Source organism: Ranitomeya variabilis, chromosome 4, assembly GCF_051348905.1.
Source record: "Ranitomeya variabilis isolate aRanVar5 chromosome 4, aRanVar5.hap1, whole genome shotgun sequence".
Lineage (NCBI taxonomy): Eukaryota > Metazoa > Chordata > Amphibia > Anura > Dendrobatidae > Ranitomeya > Ranitomeya variabilis.
In genome coordinates, this window is record NC_135235.1 from 639,241,772 (window position 1) to 639,267,047 (window position 25,276).

Below are 25,276 nucleotides of genomic sequence, written 5' to 3' on the forward strand. Positions count from 1 at the left end.
ATAATGTACAGTGCTGCGGAATATGTTGGCGCTATAGAAATAAAATTATTATTATTATTAGTTATTAGTATTCTCTATACAGGGAAGTTTCCATAAAGAAAGTGTCGGTGTTTCTAATAAATTGTCAGTTCAATGTATAATACTGGGGGATAAAACAACACTGAACACAAGACCTTCACAGCCTTATACACATCATAGGGAAGATTTCATGACACCTTCTCTCCATCTACCTGATGATCCTGAGGAACATTGGGATCTTCTTGTTTACAGTCCTGTGGAAGAAGAGGACTCGGACATCTCTCTGGTGTTGTCCTCTTACTGGATAGAACTGGAAGAAACACATACAGGGACTGAATTCATTCTTTACATACAGATAATTATAGGCCGTGTGTATTTAGTCCTGTCTATTACCTGGTGATGTGAGGGGCTGGGGAACCTCCATCATGATGTCCTTGTACAGATCTTTGTGTCCTTCTAAATACTCCCACTCCTCCATGGAGAAATAGACGGTGACATCCTGACACCTTATAGGAACCTGACACATACAATGATACCGTCATCCCCCGATCTCTTCATAGTGTTACTGTATAATGTCCCAGCATTCCCAGCAGTGTCACCTCTCCAGTCAGCAGCTCAATCATCTTGTAGGCGAGTTCTAGGATCTTCTGGTCGTTGATGTCCTCATGTATCAGGGGGTGAGGTGGAGGCCCCGTGATTGGGCTCAGGGTTCTTCCCCATCCCGCAGACACAGGGGCCTGACAGCGCTCACTAGAGGTCTTCTTCACTACTGTGTAATCCTGGTTATGGAGAGACACAGTAATAAATCTCACTACAGACATTTCCAGAGTCCTCACCTCTCCAGTTCTGTCCATCTGTTATTCCCATAGATAAGAATGATGTAATGTGACGTCATCAGAATCTCTCACCTCTCCAGTGAGCCGGAAGAGGATCTCTAGGGTGAGGTGTAATATCCTCTCCGCCATCTTGTCCCTGTCCCTATCCATCCTTGTAGGGTCACTCAGGAGAATTCTCTTATATAGAAGATCTCCACTGAGAGGATCCGATATTGTAGGGACCTGAATGGGGAGAAGATGGAGATGGAACATCATAAAGATCCCATGTAAGAAACCTCCGGAGCTGTTACCGGCGTCACATGATCACTACATCCAGTCATGGCCCCGTCCTGCCCCCGGTATAACACACAGTCCCATTATAGTCACATACAGGGATTTATCACAGGCTCAGCACTGAGGGGGTTAATGTCCCCCCCGCCCAGTAATGGGGAATCTCCAGCACCTACCTCCACCTGCAGAGCCGCACACCACATATATGGCTGTTCTGTGCGCACAGGACCTGGGATGAGGTCACAGGAGGGGAGGAGTCAGGGGTCACATGATCAGGGGCCTCTATGACTAGTGGCCATTGTGACAAGGTGCATTGTCCTTTTACTGTAGGGGAAACAGCTGCCATGAAGTGATGAACCTGATTGGCCAAAATGCTTCTGTAAGCCCTAATGTCCAAACATCCATCCAGAGATAATAAAGGGCCCAGGATGAGCCAAGAACACATTCCCGCCATTACTGCACCTGACAGAAAGGACACATGGACTCCTGCTGCTTGTATGAGATTCTGACCCACTAATCAGCACAGAAATCTGGACTCATCTGACTGCACAATGTTTCCACTGCTCAGTGATGTCATTTTTGTTCAGTTAAGTTTTTTCTTTCTATTTCCCTCAGACCAGAGTCGGATTGCTAATCTGCCCAGGCGGCAGATGCCCGGTGGGCCGACAGATCTCCACCACACAGTGGGCCGCCGGACCTATAATCTTATGAGTTAGGTCCTTTGTGTACGTGTTATCTAGTTGTTGTCAGTGCGCGAGCACGGCCGCGGTCCTCCTGTGTGCGCGGCTGCGGCCCGTGTCAGGGCGGGCAAGCAGGAGATCACGCGTGCGCACAGGGGGTCTAGATATTTGTAAAGGCCGCCGCGCATAGAGCGCCTCCATCTGTGACACTGGCCGGCCTGTACCAGCGTCAGAGGAGACTCGTCCTCACCAATTCCTGGGATCTGCTCCTCTTCACCGCCGAGGCTGGACAGGACCCTCCTCAGCTCTTCATCCTCCCCCCATCTCAGGGACCTGGGTGAGACCCAAGATAATTTTTGTTAATGTATGTACAGCAGTTACACCTATATAATGTGTATAGACTGCTGTATATCCACTATGTTCCAAATTATTATGCAAATGACATTTTTCTCGGATTTTCCTAAATGGTCGGTGCAAATGACAGTCAGTCTAATAAAAGTCATCACCCGTTAGAGTATACATCGAATTTTATTGAAGAAACCTCCCCATGATAACAGTATAATTTCCAAAATGAATAAAAACTCAAAATGCACTGTTCCAAATTATTAGGCACAGTAGAATTTCTAAACATTTTATATGTTTTAAAGAACTGAAAATGCTCATTTGTGGAATTTGCAGCATTAGGAGGTCGCAGTCACTGAACAAAAAGCTATTTAACTCCAAAACATCCTAACAGGCCAAGTTACATGTTAACATAGGAACCCTTCTTTGATATCACCTTCACAATTCTTGCATCCATTGAACTTGTGAGTTTTTGGAGAGTTTCTGCTTGTATTTCTTTGCATGAAGTCAGAATAGCCTCCCAGAGCTGCTGTTTTGATGTGAACTGCCTCCCACCCTCATAGATCTTTTGCTTGAGGATACTCCAAAGGTTCTCTTTAGGGTTGAGGTCAGGGGAAGATGATGGCCACACCATGAGTTTATCTCCTTTTATGCCCATAGCAGCCAATTACTCAGAGGTATTTATTGTCATGCATGAAGATGATTTTGTTCCTGAAGGCACGTTTCTGCTTTTTATACCATGGAAGAAAGTTGTCAGTCAGAAACTCTATATACTTTGCTGAGGTCATTTTCACACCTTCAGGAACCTTAAAGGGCCCTACCAGCTGGTTCCCCATGATTCCAGCCCAAAACATGACTCCTCCACCTCCTTGCTGATGTCGCAGCTATTTTGGGACATGGTGGCCATCCACCAACCATCCACTACTCCATCAATCTGGACCGTCCAGAGTTGCTTGACACTCATCAGTAAACAAGACTGTTTGAAAATTAGTCTTCATGTATGTCTGGGCCCACTGCAACCGTTTCTGCTTGTGAACACTGTTTAGGAGTGGCCGAATAGTAGGTTTATGCACCACAGCAAGCCTTTGAAGGATCCTACATCTTGAGGTTCGAGGGACTCCAGATGCACCAGCAGCTTCAAATAACTGTTTGCTGCTTTGTAATGGTATTTTGGCAGCTGCTCTCTTAATCCAATGATTTTGTCTGCCAGAAAACTTCCTCATTATGCCTTTATTTGCATGAACTCTGTCTGTGCTCACAAATCTCATCAGAGTATGATGATCACTCTTAAGTTTTCGTGAAATATCTAATTTTTTCATACCTTGTCCAAGGCATTGCACTATTATCGCTTTTCAGCAGCAGATAGATCCTTTTTATTTCCCATATTGCTTGAAACCTGTAACCTGCATAATAATGTGGAACATCATTTTTGAGTAGTTTTCCTTTAATTAGAATCACCTGGAAAACTAATTATCACATGTGTTTAAGATTGATTTCAGTCATCCATTGAGCCCTGAGACACAATACCATCCACGAGTTTATTTGAAAAACAAAACAATTAAATCTTTAAGACACTTAAATCCAATTTGCATAATAGTTTGGAACACAGTGTAAAATATAAGTGACACTGCTGTATATAATCACTGTATCACCTATATAATGTATGTACAGCAGTTACACCTATATAATGTGTATAGACTGCTGTATATATGATATATAAGTGACACTGCTGTATATAATCACTTTATCACCTATATAATGTGTATAGACTGCTGTATATACAATATATAAGTGACACTGCTGTATATAATCACTGTATCACCTATATAATGTATGTACAGCAGCTGAACTTATATAATGTGTATAGACTGCTGTATATCTAATATATAAAGCTGAATGTGTGTGTGTGTATGTCCGGGATTGGCTTCTGCACCGTCGCAGCTACAGCCACAAATTTTGCACAGTCACAGGTCTGGACCCCGAGAGCGTCATAGGCTATGATGTGAGGCAAAATTTAAACCCCGCGCTTTCCAATTCACCAAACAATTTTGCCATTACATAATGGGGAAAAAGTGAAAGGAAAAGTGTTGGAGGCAAATTGACAGCTGCCAGATGTGAACAAGGGAGACTTAAAGAATGAGAGCGATGGCGCCAAAGAGTATATACCGTACAGTTGCTAAGGTGGGGCCCCGACATGGGATACTCACCACACACGGGGATATGAACACACACACAAAATGCGCCACACACTACCACGTGCTTGAACACATATATCACCCTCAGCACACATTTCACCACACATACACCAACCTCGCCACATAAAAGTCGAAACACAAAAGTCGCCGCTCAAAACTCGCCACATGCAAAACTAGGCTCACGCAAAACTCGCCACACGTGGAAAACTCACCTCATGGAAAACTCGCCACACGCAAAACTTGCACACGCGGAACAATTTCCACATGCACAAAAGTTGCAACACATGCAAAAGTTGCCTCACACAAAACTTGCACATACTCAAAACGCACCACACATAAAACTCGCCATGCACAAAACTCGCCATGCGCAAAACTTGCTGCACACAACTTGCTACACTAACCTGTCACATGCAACTTGACACACAAAAAGTTGCTACCCGCATGTCGCCACACAAAGCTCATCTCACAAAAGTCGCTAAATGCATGACGCCACACGCAACTCAACACACACAACTTGACACATGAAACTCGCCCTAAAACACACACAAGTCTGGTATTCTCCTTCAAAAATAAAAATCTGATTAATAAGCAGACAAACTACAAGAGCAACAACTGTACCATATAGGAAATACGGCACCTGTCAGTCACATGACCTGTCTATTATGTGTATGTATGAGCTAATAAATACTGCCAGGGGGAGGGCTTCCTGTTGGCTGGGGATTTATCAGGCTGCCAATTTAGCTTACAAATACTGAGGTAAAAATACTGAGCAAATAACGTGTGAACAAGGTCTAATACAGGAGATATACTATATACAGGAGGAGATGACACACAGGTATATACTATATACAGGAGGAGATGACATACAGGTATATACTATATACAGGAGGTGATGACACACACATATATAATATATACATGGGAGATGACAAACAGGTATATACTATATACAGGAGGAGATGACACACTGGTATATACTATATACAGGGGAGATGACACACAGGTATATACTATATACAGGAGGAGATGACACACAGGTATATACTGTATCAGGAGGAGATGACATACAGGTACATACTATATACAGGAGGAGATGACTTACAGGTATATACTATATACAGGGGAGATGACACACGTATATACTATATACAGGAGATGACACACAGATATCTTCTCTTGTATATAGTATATACCTGTGTGTCATCTGCTCCTGTATATAGTATATATCTGTGTGTCATCTCCTCCTGTATATAGTATATACGTGTGTCATCTCCCCTGTATATAGTATATACCTGTAAGTCATCTCCTCCTGTATATAGTGTATACCTGTGTGTTATCTCCTCTTGTATATAGTATATACCTGTGTGTCATCTGCTCCTGTATATAGTATATAACACACAGGTATATACTATATACAGGAGGAGATGACATACATGTATATACTATATACAGGAGGAGATGACACAAAGGTATATAGAGGAGGAGATGACATACAGCAGGTATATACTATATACAGGGGAGATGACATACAGGTATATACTATATACAGGAGATGACATACAGGTATATACTATATATAAGAGGAGATGACATACAGGTATATAGTATATACAGAAGAGATGACATACAGGTATATACTATATACAGGAGGAGATGACACATAGGTATATACAATATACAGGAGGAGATGACATACAGCACGTATATACTATTTACAGGGGCGATGACATACAGGTATATACTATATACAGGATATGACATACAGGTGTATACTATATATAAGGGAGATGACAAACATGTAAATACTGAGGGGAAAATGAGAGGTGTGAGGTGAAAATGAGGGGTGTGAGGTGAAAATGAGGGGTGTGAGGTGAAAATGAAAAGGTGTGAGTGCAAAATGAGAGGAGTGAAGGAAATAGTGGAGTGATTGGAAAATGACAGATGTGAGGTCAAAATGACAATTGTTAGGGGGGAATGAGAGAAGTGAGGTGGGAATGAGAGGAGTGAGGGGGGGAAATAAGAGGAGTGAGGGGGAAAATGAGAGGTGTAAGGGAGAAAATGAGAGATATGAGGGGGAAAATGAGAGGCATGATGGGAAAATAAGAGGTGAGGTGCTATAACTAACCACAGATATTTACTATGTCCAGGCAACGCCGGGCTCTTCAGCTAGTAAAATATATAAAGTTGAATGTGTGTGTGTGTGTGTGTGTGTGTGTGTGTGTGTGTGTGTGTGTGTGTGTGTGTGTGTGTGTGTGTGTGTGTGTGTGTGTGTGTGTATGTGTGTATGTCCGGGATTGGCATCTGCACCGTCGCAGCTACAGCCACAAAATTTTGCAGTCACACGTCTGGACCCCGAGAGCGTCATAGGCTATGTTGTGAGGCAAAATTTTAACCCCGCGCGTTCCAATTCACCAAACAATTTTGCCCCTATCTACATAATGGGGAAAAAGTGAAAGGAAAAATGTTGGAGGCAAATTGACAGCCAGGAGGAGATGGCATACAGGTATATACTATATACAGGGGAGATGACATACACGTATATACTATAAACAGGAGATGACATACAGCTATATATTATATACAGGAGGAGATAACATACAGGTATATACTATACAGGGGAGATGACATACAGGTATACTATATACAGGGGAGATGACTTACAGGTATATACTATATACAGGAGATGACATACAGGTATATACTGTATACAGGAGATGACATACAGGTATATACTATATACAGATGACATACAGGTATATTCTATATACAGGAGATGACATACAGGTATATACTATATACAGGGGAGATGACGTACAGGTATATACAGGAGATGACATACAGGTATATGCTATATACAGCCGCTGATATAAAACATCGATGACTACATATATAGTATTCCTCGTTGCATTGGAGGTGCTTGCAATGAAAAACAGTCCATAAAAGCGCAATTCTGAGAAAAGATGCAATAGCACTCACCAATGAGGTGCAATAACGGTCCTTTTTATTGAAGAAACAGGTGCATGAACAAATCTTCACGGCATCGGGGGTGAGAAAAGGAAGTGAGCAGGGGAAGGCAAGACGACGGCAACCGTTTCGCGCTAATCCAGCGCTTCTACGGGTCTGATGGATCGGGAAATGACGCCAGTATAAGTAGGCAGGCCAAATGGGCTGTCCCACTCACACCTCGCGCCATCTCTGTCGGTCCATTCATTAATAATACAAAACATGAACAACACTGGAATGACTAATAACATACAAAGAGTGAATACAATTAGATTAAAACGAATAAAAACATTTTCAGTGAAGCTCCAGAGATAAAATACATCTATCGCGACGTGACTGAACCCAGCAAAGGAGTAATGCCTGTAATCGTCTCTTAGTTAAGCCAAATATTATAATTTACATCTAAATTAGAAACAAGAGAGATCTTTTCAAAAAATGAACAAAATCAGAGAATAAGAATACCAAGAAAGAGGGGGGAATGAAATTGGGGCAACCTTGCTAGGGATCGAACCCGAAGGTATTAGAGAAACACTGACATGTCTAGCTTGTCATTCAAGCCAGCAGGTCCCGCGGCTCTGGTCCGCATTATCCAGCGTGCCTCCTGTCTGAGTAAGGATCTGTGTAAATCACCTCCTCGCATCGATGGTGTAACCCTTTCGATCCCTGCAAACAAAAGAACCTCTGGTTTGCTTTCATGTGTGTCTCGTACATGTGCAATTAATCTCGGCACCCCTTTGCCAGTATGTATTGATCTAAGATGTTCCCTAAACCGGATAAATAACTGACGTTTAGTTTTCCCTATGTAAAATCTCTTACAGGGACAATATATAACGTACACAACATAATCCGATCTACAAGAGATAAATTGTTGTACATTATGCTCTACTGGACCGATATTTAAATTTTTTCCGGTGATATGTTGACTACAAAAGTTGCAGCGACCGCAACGAAAGTTCCCCTTGAGAGATGATTGTTGCAACCAATTATTCTGAACACCTAAGTTTTGATTATGCACTAATATATCCCTGATACGGGTACTTCTTTTATTTGAAAATAAAGGGCCACACGCTGCTTTGGAAGCTAGGTCCTTATCTTGTTCCAACACATGCCAATGTTTTCTAATGGATGTCCTTATGGCCTGATCTAATGGGCCATAACGAAAGCAGAAATTGAATCGAGATTCTTTAGGGGCTCTACTCTCGCTGCCGTATACCTGTGAAGAATCTGTCACTCGGTGTAATGCAGAATTCAATAATGATTCGGGGTAGCCTCTATCTCTTAGCCTCTGGCACAAATCGTCCGATTGTTGTACAAACCCCTCTTTTGTGCTGTTGATTCTCCGTGTACGTAACAATTGGCTGTAGGGTAAAGAACGTTTCGTGTGTGACGGATGGTAACTGTCATAATGCAATAACGCATTAGAAGCGGTTGGTTTGCGATGGATAGACGTGTGTATCTCATCGCCCTGTATATTAATAAGGACATCCAAAAATTCCAATCTATCCTGTCCAAACACAGAAGTGAAACGCATGCCCATATTGTTAGTAACGTTAAGAAACGCAACAAATTGCTCAAAGACCTCCGCAGTTCCGTCCTGTTGTGAATTTGGATTCTGGGCTCCCCCGGTGGCTACTGGTGGAATTGAACTGGTGTCTTCATCTTCTCTGTTCACCTGTTCCCATCAAGATGTGGGAGTCGCTATATAACCTTGCTGCTCTGTTAGTTGCTTGCCGGTCAACAATGTTATCAGAAGCCTCTCTGTGCTTGTTCCTGCTCCTAGACAACTACTAGATAAGTTGGACTCTTGTCCATGTTTGTTTTTGCATTTTTGTTCCAGTTCACAGCTGTAGTTTCGTTACTGTGTCTGGAAAGCTCTTGTGAACAGGAATTGCCACTCTGGTGTTATGAGTTAATGCCAGAGTTTTAAAGTAATTTCTGGATGGTGTTTTGATAGGGTTTTTAGCTGACCATGAAAGTGTCCTTCCTGTCTTCTGCTATGTAGTAAGTGGACCTCAAATTTGCTAAACCTATTTTCATACTACGTTTGTTATTTCATCTTGATTCACCGCCAATACATGTGGGGGGCCTCGGTCTCCTTTCGGGGTATTTCTCTAGAGGTGAGCTAGGACTAATATTTTCCTCTGCTAGTTTTATTTAGTCCTCCGGCTGGTGCTGGGCATCTAGAATCAACGTAGGCATGCTACCCGGCCACTGCTAGTTGTGTGTTAGGTTTAGTTCATGGTCAGCTCAGTTTCCATCTTCCAAGAGCTAGTTCCTATATATGCTGATGCTATGATCTCTTGCCATTGAGATCATGACAGTTTGACCGGCCCACTAAAGGGTTAAAATCCTTGGCTGAGAAAGGAGAGAAATAAGTAGTCTGCTGAAATTTTTTTTTTTTTTTCTCTCCTTTGAATGGCTCTGTGTTCACCTGTTTGCAATGGATCTTCAGAGTGTAACTGCAGGTTTGAATAATCTCGCCACGAAGGTACAAAATTTGCAAGATTTTGTTTGTCATGCACCTGTATCTGAGCCGAGAATTCCTTTGCCGGAATTTTTCTCGGGGAATAGATCTGGGTTTCAGAATTTTCGAAATAATTGCAAATTATTTTTGTCCCTGAAATCTCGCTCTGCCGGAGATCCTGCACAGCAGGTCAGGATTGTGATTTCCTTGCTCCGGGGCGACCCTCAAGACTGGGCTTTTTCATTGACACCAGGGGATCCTGCGTTGCTCAATGTGGATGCGTTTTTTCTGGCCTTGGGGTTGCTTTATGACGAACCTCATTTGGAGCTTCAGGCAGAAAAAACTTTGATGTCCCTATCTCAGGGGCAAGATGAAGCGGAAATTTACTGCCAAAGATTCCGTAAATGGTCTGTGCTTACTCAGTGGAATGAGTGCGCCCTGGCGGCGACTTTCAGAGAGGGTCTCTCTGATGCCATTAAGGATGTTATGGTGGGGTTCCCTGTGCCTGCGGGTCTGAATGAGTCCATGACAATGGCTATTCAGATCGATAGGCGTTTGCGGGAGCGCAAACCAGTGCACCATCTGGCGGTGTCCACTGAGAAATCGCCAGAGAGTATGCAGTGTGATAGAATTCTGTCCCGAAGCGAGCGGCAGAATTTTAGACGGAAAAATGGGTTGTGTTTCTATTGTGGTGATTCTACTCATGTTATATCAGCATGCTCTAAGCGCACTAAAAAGCTTGGTAAATCTGTTTCCATTTGCACCTTACCGTCTAAGTTTATTCTATCTGTGACCCTGATTTGCTCTTTGTCATCTATTACCACGGACGCCTATGTCGACTCTGGCGCCGCTTTGAGTCTTATGGATTGGTCCTTTGCCAAACGCTGTGGGTATGATTTAGAGCCTTTGGAGACTCCTATTCCTCTGAAGGGGATTGACTCCACCCCATTGGCTAATAATAAACCACAATACTGGACACAAGTAACTATGCGTATTAATCCGGATCACCAGGAGATTATTCGCTTTCTGGTGCTGTATAATCTACATGATGATTTGGTGCTAGGATTGCCTTGGCTGCAATCTCACAACCCAGTCCTCGACTGGAAAGCTATGTCTGTGTTGAGCTGGGGATGTAAGGGGGCTCATGGGGATGTACCTGTGGTTTCCATTTCATCATCTATTCCCTCTGAAATTCCTGAGTTCCTGTCTGACTATCGTGACGTCTTTGAAGAATCCAAGCTTGGTTCGTTACCTCCGCACCGAGAGTGCGATTGTGCCATAGATTTAATCCCGGGTAGTAAATACCCAAAGGGTCGTTTATTTAATCTGTCTGTGCCTGAACATGCTGCTATGCGTGAATATATAAAGGAGTCCTTGGAAAAGGGACATATTCGTCCATCGTCATCTCCCTTAGGAGCCGGTTTTTTCTTTGTGTCAAAAAAAGACGGCTCTTTGAGACCATGTATTGATTATCGGCTTTTGAATAAAATCACTGTTAAATATCAATACCCATTGCCGTTGCTGACTGATTTGTTTGCTCGCATAAAGGGGGCCAAGTGGTTCTCTAAGATTGACCTTCGTGGGGCGTATAATTTGGTGCGAATCAGGCAGGGGGATGAGTGGAAAACCGCATTTAATACGCCCGAGGGCCACTTTGAGTATTTAGTGATGCCTTTTGGTCTTTCAAATGCTCCGTCAGTTTTCCAGTCCTTTATGCATGATATTTTTCGCGATTATTTGGATAAATTTATGATTGTGTATCTGGATGATATTCTGATTTTTTCGGATGACTGGGACTCTCATGTCCAGCAAGTCAGGAGGGTTTTTCAGGTTTTGCGGTCTAATTCTTTGTGTGTGAAGGGTTCTAAGTGTGTTTTTGGGGTACAGAGGATTTCCTTTTTGGGATATATTTTTTCCCCCTCTTCCATTGAAATGGATCCTGTCAAGGTTCAAGCTATTTGTGATTGGACGCAGCCCTCTTCTCTTAAGAGTCTTCAGAAATTTTTGGGCTTTGCTAACTTTTATCGTCGATTTATTGCTGGTTTTTCGGATATTGCTAAGCCATTGACCGATTTGACTAAGAAGGGTGCTGATGTTGCTGATTGGTCCCCTGATGCTGTGGAGGCCTTTCGGGAGCTTAAGCGCCGTTTTTCCTCTGCCCCTGTGTTGCGTCAGCCTGATGTTGCTCTACCTTTTCAGGTTGAGGTCGACGCTTCTGAGATCGGAGCTGGGGCAGTGTTGTCGCAGAAAAGTTCTGACTGCTCCGTGATGAGGCCTTGTGCCTTCTTTTCCCGTAAATTTTCGCCCGCTGAGCGGAATTATGATGTTGGGAATCGGGAGCTTTTGGCCATGAAGTGGGCTTTTGAGGAGTGGCGCCATTGGCTTGAGGGGGCCAGACATCAGGTGGTGGTATTGACTGACCACAAAAATTTGGTTTATCTTGAGACCGCCAGGCGCCTGAATCCTAGACAGGCGCGCTGGTCATTATTTTTCTCTCGGTTTAATTTTGTGGTGTCATACCTACCGGGTTCTAAGAATGTTAAGGCGGATGCCCTTTCTAGGAGTTTTGAGCCTGACTCGCCTGGTAACTCTGAGCCCACAGGTATCCTTAAGGATGGAGTGGTATTGTCAGCCGTTTCTCCAGACCTGCGGCGGGCCTTGCAGGAGTTTCAGGCGGATAGACCTGATCGTTGCCCACCTGATAAACTGTTTGTTCCTGATGATTGGACCAGTAGAGTCATCTCTGAGGTTCATTCTTCTGCGTTGGCAGGTCATCCTGGCATTTTTGGTACCAGGGATTTGGTGGCAAGGTCCTTCTGGTGGCCTTCCCTGTCACGAGATGTGCGAGGCTTTGTGCAGTCTTGTGACGTTTGTGCTCGGGCCAAGCCTTGTTGTTCTCGGGCTAGTGGATTGTTGTTGCCCTTGCCTATTCCTAAGAGGCCTTGGACGCACATCTCGATGGATTTTATTTCAGATCTGCCTGTTTCTCAGAAGATGTCTGTCATCTGGGTGGTGTGTGACCGTTTCTCTAAGATGGTCCATTTGGTTCCTCTGCCCAAGTTGCCTTCTTCTTCCGAGTTGGTTCCTCTGTTTTTTCAAAATGTTGTTCGTTTGCATGGTATTCCTGAGAATATCGTTTCTGACAGAGGGACCCAATTCGTGTCTAGATTTTGGCGGGCATTCTGTGCTAGGATGGGCATAGATTTATCTTTTTCGTCCGCTTTCCATCCTCAGACGAATGGCCAGACTGAGCGGATTAATCAGACCCTGGAGACATATCTGAGGTGTTTTGTGTCTGCTGACCAGGATGATTGGGTTGCTTTTTTGCCATTGGCGGAGTTCGCTCTCAATAATCGGGCCAGCTCTGCCACTTTGGTGTCCCCGTTTTTCTGTAATTCGGGGTTTCATCCTCGATTTTCCTCTGGTCAGGTGGAATCTTCGGATTGTCCTGGAGTGGATGCTGTGGTGGAGAGATTGCATCAGATCTGGGGGCAGGTGGTGGACAATTTGAGGTTGTCCCAGGAGAAGACTCAGCTTTTTGCTAACCGCCGTCGTCGTGTTGGTCCTCGTCTTCGTGTTGGGGACTTGGTGTGGTTGTCTTCTCGTTTTGTCCCTATGAGGGTCTCTTCTCCTAAGTTTAAGCCTCGGTTCATCGGCCCGTATAAGATATTGGAGATTCTTAACCCTGTTTCCTTCCGTTTGGACCTCCCTGCATCCTTTTCTATTCATAACGTTTTTCATCGGTCATTATTGCGCAGGTATGAGGTACCGGTTGTGCCTTCCGTTGAGCCTCCTGCTCCGGTGTTGGTTGAGGGTGAGTTGGAGTACGTTGTGGAGAAAATCTTAGACTCTCGTGTTTCCAGACGGAGACTCCAGTATCTGGTCAAGTGGAAGGGATACGGCCAGGAGGATAATTCTTGGGTGAATGCATCTGATGTTCATGCCTCTGATCTGGTTCGTGCCTTTCATAGGGCCCATCCTGATCGCCCTGGTGGTTCTGGTGAGGGTTCGGTGCCCCCTCCTTGAGGGGGGGGTACTGTTGTGAATTTGGATTCTGGGCTCCCCCGGTGGCTACTGGTGGAATTGAACTGGTGTCTTCATCTTCTCTGTTCACCTGTTCCCATCAAGATGTGGGAGTCGCTATATAACCTTGCTGCTCTGTTAGTTGCTTGCCGGTCAACAATGTTATCAGAAGCCTCTCTGTGCTTGTTCCTGCTCCTAGACAACTACTAGATAAGTTGGACTCTTGTCCATGTTTGTTTTTGCATTTTTGTTCCAGTTCACAGCTGTAGTTTCGTTACTGTGTCTGGAAAGCTCTTGTGAACAGGAATTGCCACTCTGGTGTTATGAGTTAATGCCAGAGTTTTAAAGTAATTTCTGGATGGTGTTTTGATAGGGTTTTTAGCTGACCATGAAAGTGTCCTTCCTGTCTTCTGCTATGTAGTAAGTGGACCTCAAATTTGCTAAACCTATTTTCATACTACGTTTGTTATTTCATCTTGATTCACCGCCAATACATGTGGGGGGCCTCGGTCTCCTTTCGGGGTATTTCTCTAGAGGTGAGCTAGGACTAATATTTTCCTCTGCTAGTTTTATTTAGTCCTCCGGCTGGTGCTGGGCATCTAGAATCAACGTAGGCATGCTACCCGGCCACTGCTAGTTGTGTGTTAGGTTTAGTTCATGGTCAGCTCAGTTTCCATCTTCCAAGAGCTAGTTCCTATATATGCTGATGCTATGATCTCTTGCCATTGAGATCATGACACCGTCCCACACCAGGAAGACATCGTCCACATATCTCAGGTAGCATCTCACATCTCAACGAATTTGTGTGCAGGGGTTTGAGTTTTATACTCACCCATAATGCTTTTACTTTTGCAGGTAACTGGTATCTACAAACCGCGGGTACTGCCATGGGGACCCCGGTCGCATGTACTTTTGCGAATCTTTATCTCGCTGTATTTGAGGAGGACTTTGTGTATTCCGAACGGAATCCCTTCCTCAAGTATGTGAGATGCTACCTGAGATATGTGGACGATGTCTTCCTGGTGTGGGACGGAACTGCGGAGGTCTTTGAGCAATTTGTTGCGTTTCTTAACGTTACTAACAATATGGGCATGCGTTTCACTTCTGTGTTTGGACAGGATAGATTGGAATTTTTGGATGTCCTTATTAATATACAGGGCGATGAGATACACACGTCTATCCATCGCAAACCAACCGCTTCTAATGCGTTATTGCATTATGATAGTTACCATCCGTCACACACGAAACGTTCTTTACCCTACAGCCAATTGTTACGTACACGGAGAATCAACAGCACAAAAGAGGGGTTTGTACAACAATCGGACGATTTGTGCCAGAGGCTAAGAGATAGAGGCTACCCCGAATCATTATTGAATTCTGCATTACACCGAGTGACAGATTCTTCACAGGTATACGGCAGCGAGAGTAGAGCCCCTAAAGAATCTCGATTTAATTTCTGCTTTCGTTATGGCCCATTAGATCAGGCCATAAGGACATCCATTAGAAAACATTGGCATGTGTTGGAACAAGATAAGGACCTAGCTTCCAAAGCAGCGTGTGGCCCTTTATTTTCAAATAAAAGAAGTACCCGTATCAGGGATATATTAGTGCATAATCAAAACTTAGGTGTTCAGAATAATTGGTTGCAACAATCATCTCTCAAGGGGAACTTTCGTTGCGGTCGCTGCAACTTTTGTAGTCAACATATCACCGGAAAAAATTTAAATATCGGTCCAGTAGAGCATAATGTACAACAATTTATCTCTTGTAGATCGGATTATGTTGTGTACGTTATATATTGTCCCTGTAAGAGATTTTACATAGGGAAAACTAAACGTCAGTTATTTATCCGGTTTAGGGAACATCTTAGATCAATACATACTGGCAAAGGGGTGCCGAGATTAATTGCACATGTACGAGACACACATGAAAGCAAACCAGAGGTTCTTTTGTTTGCAGGGATCGAAAGGGTTACACCATCGATGCGAGGAGGTGATTTACACAGATCCTTACTCAGACAGGAGGCACGCTGGATAATGCGGACCAGAGCCGCGGGACCTGCTGGCTTGAATGACAAGCTAGACATGTCAGTGTTTCTCTAATACCTTCGGGTTCGATCCCTAGCAAGGTTGCCCCAATTTCATTCCCCCCTCTTTCTTGGTATTCTTATTCTCTGATTTTGTTCATTTTTTGAAAAGATCTCTCTTGTTTCTAATTTAGATGTAAATTATAATATTTGGCTTAACTAAGAGACGATTATAGGCATTACTCCTTTGCTGGGTTCAGTCACGTCGCGATAGATGTATTTTATCTCTGGAGCTTCACTGAAAATGTTTTTATTCGTTTTAATCTAATTGTATTCACTCTTTGTATGTTATTAGTCATTCCAGTGTTGTTCATGTTTTGTATTATTAATGAATGGACCGACAGAGATGGCGCGAGGTGTGAGTGGGACAGCCCATTTGGCCTGCCTACTTATACTGGCGTCATTTCCCGATCCATCAGACCCGTAGAAGCGCTGGATTAGCGCGAAACGGTTGCCGTCGTCTTGCCTTCCCCTGCTCACTTCCTTTTCTCACCCCCGATGCCGTGAAGATTTGTTCATGCACCTGTTTCTTCAATAAAAAGGACCGTTATTGCACCTCATTGGTGAGTGCTATTGCATCTTTTCTCAGAATTGCGCTTACATACAGGTATATACTGAGGGGAAAATAAGGGGTGTGAGGTGAAAATGAAGAGGTGTGAGTGCAAAAGGAGAGGAGTGAGGGGAAAATAGTGGAGTGATTGGAAAAAGACAGGTGTGAGGTCAAAATGACAGGTGTTAGGGGGGGAAATGAGAGAAGTGAGGGGATAAAATAAGAGGTGTGAGGGGGAAAATGAGGTGTGAGGAGGAAATGAGGTGTGAGGGGGGGAAATGAGGTGTGAGGGGGGAAATGAGGTGTGAGGGGGAAAATGAGAGGAGTGAGGGGAAAATGAGAGAAGTGAGGTGCTATAACTAACAGTTAGTTACTATGCCTGGGCAACGCCGGGCTCTTCAGCTAGTACAATATATAAGTGATACTGCTGTATATAATCACTGTAACACCTATATAATGTATGTACAACAGTTACACCTACAGTATATAATATGTATAGACTACTGTATATAATCACTGTGTCACCTATATAATGTGTATAGGCTGCTGTATATACGATATATAAGTGACACTGCTGTATATAATCACTGTGTCACCTATATAATGTATGTACAGCAGTCTATATACATGATACTGCTACTGATGTGTATATAGATTATATAGGCGATACTGGTGTGTGTATGTATATATGTGTATACACACACACGGCAGTGTCACCTATATAATGTGTATACACATCAGTAGAAGTATCGCCTATATAATGTATATAGACTGCTGTACATACATTACATAGGTGATACTGTGATTATATACAGCAGTAGCAGCCAGTATCACTATCACTTTATTTTGTATATACAGCAGTCTATATACATTATATAGGCAATACTGCTACTGATCTGTATATACATTATATAGGCGATACTGATGAGTGTGTGTATATATAAACATACACGTGCCTATATACACAGCAGTATTGCCTATATAATGTATATACACATCAGTAGCATTATTGCCTATATAATGTATTTAGACTGCTGATACAATGATTATATACAGCACTAGCAGTATCGCCTATATAATGTGTATACATTTGCAAGATCACCTGTATAATGTATAGACTACTGCATATACATTACAGGTCCTTCTCAAAAAATTAGCATATAGTGTTAAATTTCATTATTTACCATAATGTAATGATTACAATTAAACTTTCATATATTATAGATTCATTATCCACCAACTGAAATTTGTCAGGTCTTTTATTGTTTTAATACTGATGATTTTGGCATACAACTCCTGATAACCCAAAAAACCTGTCTCAATAAATTAGCATATTTCACCCGGCCAATCAAATAAAAGTGTTTTTTAATAACAAACAAAAAAACCATCAAATAATAATGTTCAGTTATGCACTCAATACTTGATCGAGAATCCTTTGGCAGAAATGACTGCTTCAATGCGGCGTGGCATGGAGGCAATCAGCCTGTGACACTGCTGAGATGTTATGGAGGCCCAGGATGCTTCAATAGCGGCCTTAAGCTCATCCAGAGTGTTGGGTCTTGCGTCTCTCAACTTTCTCTTCACAATATCCCACAGATTCTCTATGGGGTTCAGGTCAGGAGAGTTGGCAGGCCAATTGAGCACAGTAATACCATGGTCAGTAAACCATTTACCAGTGGTTTTGGCACTGTGAGCAGGTGCCAGGTCGTGCTGAAAAATTAAATCTTCATCTCCATAAAGCATTTCAGCCGATGGAAGCATGAAGTGCTCCAAAATCTCCTGATAGCTAGCTGCATTGACCCTGCCCTTGATGAAACACAGTGGACCAACACCAGCAGCTGACATGGCACCCCACACCATCACTGACTGTGGGTACTTGACACTGGACTTCAGGCATTTTGGCATTTCCTTCTCCCCAGTCTTCCTCCAGACTCTGGCACCTTGATTTCCGAATGACATGCAAAATTTGCTTTCATCAGAAAAAAGTACTTGGGACCACTTAGCAACAGTCCAGTGCTGCTTCTCTGTAGCCCAGGTCAGGCGCTTCTGCCGCTGTTTATGGTTCAAAAGTGGCTTTACCTGGGGAATGCGGCACCTGTAGCCCATTTCCTGCACACGCCTGTGCACGGTGGCTCTGGATGTTTCCACACCAGACTCAGTCCACTGCTTCCTCAGGTTCCCCAAGGTCTGGAATCGGTCCTTCTCCACAATCTTCCTCAGGGTCCGGTCACCTCTTCTCGTTGTACAGCGTTTTCTGCCACATTGTTTCCTTCCAACAGACTTACCATTGAGGTGCCTTGATACAGCACTCTGGGAACAGCCTATTTGTTGAGAAATTTCTTTCTGGGTCTTACCCTCTTGCTTGAGGGTGTCAATGATGGCCTTCTTGACATCTGTCAGGTCGCTAGTCTTACCCATGATGGGGGTTTTGAGTAATGAACCAGGCAGGGAGTTTTTAAAAGCCTCAGGTATCTTTTGCATGTGTTTAGAGTTAATTAGTTGATTCAGAAGATTAGGGTAATAGGTCGTTTAGAGAACCTTTTCTTGATATGCTAATTTATTGAGACAGGTTTTTTGGGTTATCAGGAGTTGTAGGCCAAAATCATCAGTATTAAAACAATAAAAGACCTGACAAATTTCAGTTGGTGGATAATGAATCTATAATATATGAAAGTTTAATTGTAATCATTACATTATGGTAAATAATGAAATTTAACACTATATGCTAATTTTTTGAGAAGGACCTGTATATAGGTGATACTGCTGTGTATAGTCACAGTATCCATGTATATATATATAGCAGTTCCATCTATATAATGTGTGTACAGCAGTCACAGTATCACATACGATATATAGGTGATATTATTATTATTATTTATTGTTATAGCGCCATTTATTCCATGGCGCTTTACAAGTGAGGAGGGGTATACATAATAAAAACAAGTACAATAATCTTGAACAATACAAGTCATAACTGGTACAGTAGGAGAGAGGACCCTGCCCGCGAAGGCTCACAATCTTCAAGGGATGGGTGAGAATACAGTAGGTGAGAGTAGAGCTGGTCATGTAGCGGTTTGGTCGATCGGTGGTTACTGCAGGTTGTAGGCTTGTCGGAAGAGGTGGGTCTTCAGATTGTTTTTGAAGGTTTCGATGGTGGATGAGAGTCTGATGTGTTGTGGTAGAGGGTTCCAGAGTAGGGGTGATACGCGAGAGAAATCTTGTATACGATTGTGGGAAGAGGAGATAAGAGGGGAGTAGAGAAGGAGATCTTGTGAGGATCAGAGGTTGCGTGTAGGAAAGTACCGGGAGATGAGGTCACAGATGTAAGGAGGAGACAGGTTGTGGATGGCTTTGTACGTCATGGTTAGGGTTTTGTACTGGAGTCTCTGGGCAATGGGGAGCCAGTGAAGGGATTGACAGAGGGGAGAGGCCGGAGAATAGCGGGGGGACAGGTGGATTAGTCGGGCAGCAGAGTTTAGAATAGATTGGAGGGGTGCGAGGGTGTTTGAGGGGAGGCCACAGAGCAGGAGGTTGCAGTAGTCAAGGCGAGAGATGATGAGGGCATGGACTAGGGTTTTTGCAGATTCTTGGTTGAGGAATGAACGGATTTGTGCAATATTTTTGAGTTGAAGTCGGCAGGAAGTGGAAAGGGCTTGGATATGTGGTTTGAAGGAGAGATCAACGTCAAGGATAACCCCGAGGCAGCGAGCTTGTGGGACTGGGGAGAGTGGGCAGCCATTTACTGTAATGGATAGGTTCGTTGGGGGGGTCACGTGAGATGGGGGAAAGATGATGAATTCTGTTTTGTCCATGTTAAGTTTCAGAAATCTAGCGGAGAAGAAGGATGAAATAGTGGACAGACATTGAGGGATTCTGGTTAGTAGGGAGGTGTGTCATGATTCCCCAATGGCATGGGAACATCAGAAACACAAAAATTACAGACTAGCTCTCGGGTGATGGAAACTCAAGCTGACCGTGACCTAAATCTACCACACAACTAACAGTAGCCAGGGAGCATTCCTACGGCTGCCTAAATGCCACGCGCCAGCCGGAGAACTAACTACGCCTGGAAGAGGAAGGAACAGACCTGGCTTACCTCTAGTGAAATTCCCCAAAGATGATAGTAGCCCCCACATATATTAACGGTGAGTTCAGAGGAAAAGACATACACAGTATGAAGGTAGATTTAGCAAAGCGAGGTCCACTTACTAGATAGAGGAAGGATACAAAAGAGGACTTCACGGTCAGCTGAAAAACCCTTTCAAAAACCCATCCTGAAATTACTTTAAAACTCCTGTGTCAACTCATCACACAGGAGTGGCAATTTCAGTCCACAAGAGCTTCCAGTAACAGGAAATGACAAAACTGTAAACTGGACAAAAATACAAAACAATAAGGACAAGAGTCCACTTAGCTGATCAGCAGACTAGTAGCAGGAACATGCAACTGAATGACTCAGGTTACAATGATGACCGGCAAGGAAGTGACTGGAGAGCAAGGCTAAATAGGGAACTCCCAAAACTGATGGAAGCAGGTGAGCGAGGCAGAAAAGAACACACAAGTCTCCAGTACCACCAGCCACCACTAGGGGAGCCCAAAAAGCGATCACAACAGTACCCCCCCTTAAGGAGGGGTGTCATGATCTCAATGGCAAGAGAACATAGCATCAGCCTATATAGGAACTAGCTCTTGGAAGATGGGAACTGAGCTGACCATGAACTAAACCTAACGCACAACTAGCAGTGGCCGGGTAGCATGCCTACGTTGATTCTAGATGCCCAGCACCAGCCGGAGGACTAAATAATGCTAGCAGAGGAAAATATAAGTCCTAGCTCACCTCTAGAGAAATACCCCGAAAGGAGACAGAGGCCCCCCACATGTATTGGCGGTGAATTAAGACGAAATAACAAACGTAGTATGAAAATAGGTTTAGCAAATTTGAGGTCCACTTACTACATAGCAGAAGACAGAAAGGACACTTTCATGGTCAGCTGAAAACCCTATCAAAACACCATCCAGAAATTACTTTAAAACTCTGGCATTAACTCATAACACCAGAGTGGCAATTCCTGTTCACAAGAGCTTTCCAGACACAGTAACGAAACTACAGCTGTGAACTGGAACAAAAATGCAAAAACAAACATGGACAAGAGTCCAACTTATCTAGTAGTTGTCTAGGAGCAGGAACAAGCACAGAGAGGCTTCTGATAACATTGTTGACCGGCAAGCAACTAACAGAGCAGCAAGGTTATATAGCGACTCCCACATCTTGATGGGAACAGGTGAACAGAGAAGATGAAGACACCAGTTCAATTCCACCAGTAGCCACCGGGGGAGCCCAGAATCCAAATTCACAACAGTACCCCCCCCTCAAGGAGGGGGCACCGAACCCTCACCAGAACCACCAGGGCGATCAGGATGGGCCCTATGAAAGGCACGAACCAGATCAGAGGCATGAACATCAGATGCATTCACCCAAGAATTATCCTCCTGGCCGTATCCCTTCCACTTGACCAGATACTGGAGTCTCCGTCTGGAAACACGAGAGTCTAAGATTTTCTCCACAACGTACTCCAACTCACCCTCAACCAACACCGGAGCAGGAGGCTCAACGGAAGGCACAACCGGTACCTCATACCTGCGCAATAATGACCGATGAAAAACGTTATGAATAGAAAAGGATGCAGGGAGGTCCAAACGGAAGGAAACAGGGTTAAGAATCTCCAATATCTTATACGGGCCGATGAACCGAGGCTTAAACTTAGGAGAAGAGACCCTCATAGGGACAAAACGAGAAGACAACCACACCAAATCCCCAACACAAAGCCGAGGACCAACACGACGGTGGCGGTTGGCAAAAAGCTGAGTCTTCTCCTGGGACAACCTCAAATTGTCCACCACCTGCCCCCAGATCTGATGCAATCTCTCCACCACAGCATCCACTCCAGGACAATCCGAAGATTCCACCTGACCAGAGGAAAATCGAGGATGAAACCCCGAATTACAGAAAAACGGGGACACCAAAGTGGCAGAGCTGGCCCGATTATTGAGAGCGAACTCCGCCAATGGCAAAAAAGCAACCCAATCATCCTGGTCAGCAGACACAAAACACCTCAGATATGTCTCCAGGGTCTGATTAATCCGCTCGGTCTGGCCATTCGTCTGAGGATGGAAAGCGGACGAAAAAGATAAATCTATGCCCATCCTAGCACAGAATGCCCGCCAAAATCTAGACACGAATTGGGTCCCTCTGTCAGAAACGATATTCTCAGGAATACCATGCAAACGAACAACATTTTGAAAAAACAGAGGAACCAACTCGGAAGAAGAAGGCAACTTGGGCAGAGGAACCAAATGGACCATCTTAGAGAAACGGTCACACACCACCCAGATGACAGACATCTTCTGAGAAACAGGCAGATCTGAAATAAAATCCATCGAGATGTGCGTCCAAGGCCTCTTAGGAATAGGCAAGGGCAACAATAATCCACTAGCCCGAGAACAACAAGGCTTGGCCCGAGCACAAACGTCACAAGACTGCACAAAGCCTCGCACATCTCGTGACAGGGAAGGCCACCAGAAGGACCTTGCCACCAAATCCCTGGTACCAAAAATGCCAGGATGACCTGCCAACGCAGAAGAATGAACCTCAGAGATGACTCTACTGGTCCAATCATCAGGAACAAACAGTTTATCAGGTGGGCAACGATCAGGTCTATCCGCCTGAAACTCCTGCAAGGCCCGCCGCAGGTCTGGAGAAACGGCTGACAATACCACTCCATCCTTAAGGATACCTGTGGGCTCAGAGTTACCAGGCGAGTCAGGCTCAAAACTCCTAGAAAGGGCATCCGCCCTAACATTCTTAGAACCCGGTAGGTATGACACCACAAAATTAAACCGAGAGAAAAATAATGACCAGCGCGCCTGTCTAGGATTCAGGCGCCTGGCCGTCTCAAGATAAATCAAATTTTTGTGGTCAGTCAATACCACCACCTGATGTCTGGCCCCCTCAAGCCAATGGCGCCACTCCTCAAAAGCCCACTTCATGGCCAAAAGCTCCCGATTCCCAACATCATAATTCCGCTCAGCGGGCGAAAATTTACGGGAAAAGAAGGCACAAGGCCTCATCACGGAGCAGTCAGAACTTTTCTGCGACAACACTGCCCCAGCTCCGATCTCAGAAGCGTCGACCTCAACCTGAAAAGGTAGAGCAACATCAGGCTGACGCAACACAGGGGCAGAGGAAAAACGGCGCTTAAGCTCCCGAAAGGCCTCCACAGCATCAGGGGACCAATCAGCAACATCAGCACCCTTCTTAGTCAAATCGGTCAATGGCTTAGCAATATCCGAAAAACCAGCAATAAATCGACGATAAAAGTTAGCAAAGCCCAAAAATTTCTGAAGACTCTTAAGAGAAGAGGGCTGCGTCCAATCACAAATAGCTTGAACCTTGACAGGATCCATTTCAATGGAAGAGGGGGAAAAAATATATCCCAAAAAGGAAATCCTCTGTACCCCAAAAACACACTTAGAACCCTTCACACACAAAGAATTAGACCGCAAAACCTGAAAAACCCTCCTGACTTGCTGGACATGAGAGTCCCAGTCATCCGAAAAAATCAGAATATCATCCAGATACACAATCATAAATTTATCCAAATAATCGCGAAAAATATCATGCATAAAGGACTGGAAAACTGACGGAGCATTTGAAAGACCAAAAGGCATCACTAAATACTCAAAGTGGCCCTCGGGCGTATTAAATGCGGTTTTCCACTCATCCCCCTGCCTGATTCGCACCAAATTATACGCCCCACGAAGGTCAATCTTAGAGAACCACTTGGCCCCCTTTATGCGAGCAAACAAATCAGTCAGCAACGGCAATGGGTATTGATATTTAACAGTGATTTTATTCAAAAGCCGATAATCAATACATGGTCTCAAAGAGCCGTCTTTTTTTGACACAAAGAAAAAACCGGCTCCTAAGGGAGATGACGATGGACGAATATGTCCCTTTTCCAAGGACTCCTTTATATATTCTCGCATAGCAGCATGTTCAGGCACAGACAGATTAAATAAACGACCCTTTGGGTATTTACTACCCGGGATTAAATCTATGGCACAATCGCACTCTCGGTGCGGAGGTAACGAACCAAGCTTGGATTCTTCAAAGACGTCACGATAGTCAGACAGGAACTCAGGAATTTCAGAGGGAATAGATGATGAAATGGAAACCACAGGTACATCCCCATGAACCCCCTTACATCCCCAGCTCAACACAGACATAGCTCTCCAGTCGAGGACTGGGTTGTGAGATTGCAGCCAAGGCAATCCTAACACCAAATCATCATGTAGATTATACAGCACCAGAAAACGAATAATCTCCTGGTGATCCGGATTAATACGCATAGTTGCTTGTGTCCAGTATTGTGGTTTATTATTAGCCAATGGGGTGGAGTCAATCCCCTTCAGAGGAATAGGAGTCTCCAAAGGCTCTAAATCATACCCACAGCGTTTGGCAAAGGACCAATCCATAAGACTCAAAGCGGCGCCAGAGTCGACATAGGCGTCCGTGGTAATAGATGACAAAGAGCAAATCAGGGTCACAGATAGAATAAACTTAGACGGTAAGGTGCAAATGGAAACAGATTTACCAAGCTTTTTAGTGCGCTTAGAGCATGCTGATATAACATGAGTAGAATCACCACAATAGAAACACAACCCATTTTTCCGTCTAAAATTCTGCCGCTCGCTTCGGGACAGAATTCTATCACACTGCATACTCTCTGGCGACTTCTCAGTGGACACC

General features: G+C 44.1%; 1 protein-coding gene across 1 annotated transcript in view; it reads right to left on the bottom strand.

Moving 5' to 3' along the window:
• LOC143767224 (uncharacterized) overlaps positions 1-791 on the bottom strand; it is a 28,955-nt gene extending 28,164 nt beyond the window's left edge. Inside the window, exons 1-3 of the mRNA XM_077255377.1 lie at positions 618-791; positions 412-535; positions 231-328 (exon numbers count right to left, since the gene is read on the bottom strand). Coding sequence (XP_077111492.1) covers positions 231-328; positions 412-535; positions 618-641 — 246 coding nt within the window. The 5' untranslated portion in view covers positions 642-791. The remainder of the gene's footprint in view (positions 1-230; positions 329-411; positions 536-617) is intronic.
• Between the last annotated feature and the right edge of the window lie 24,485 nt (positions 792-25,276).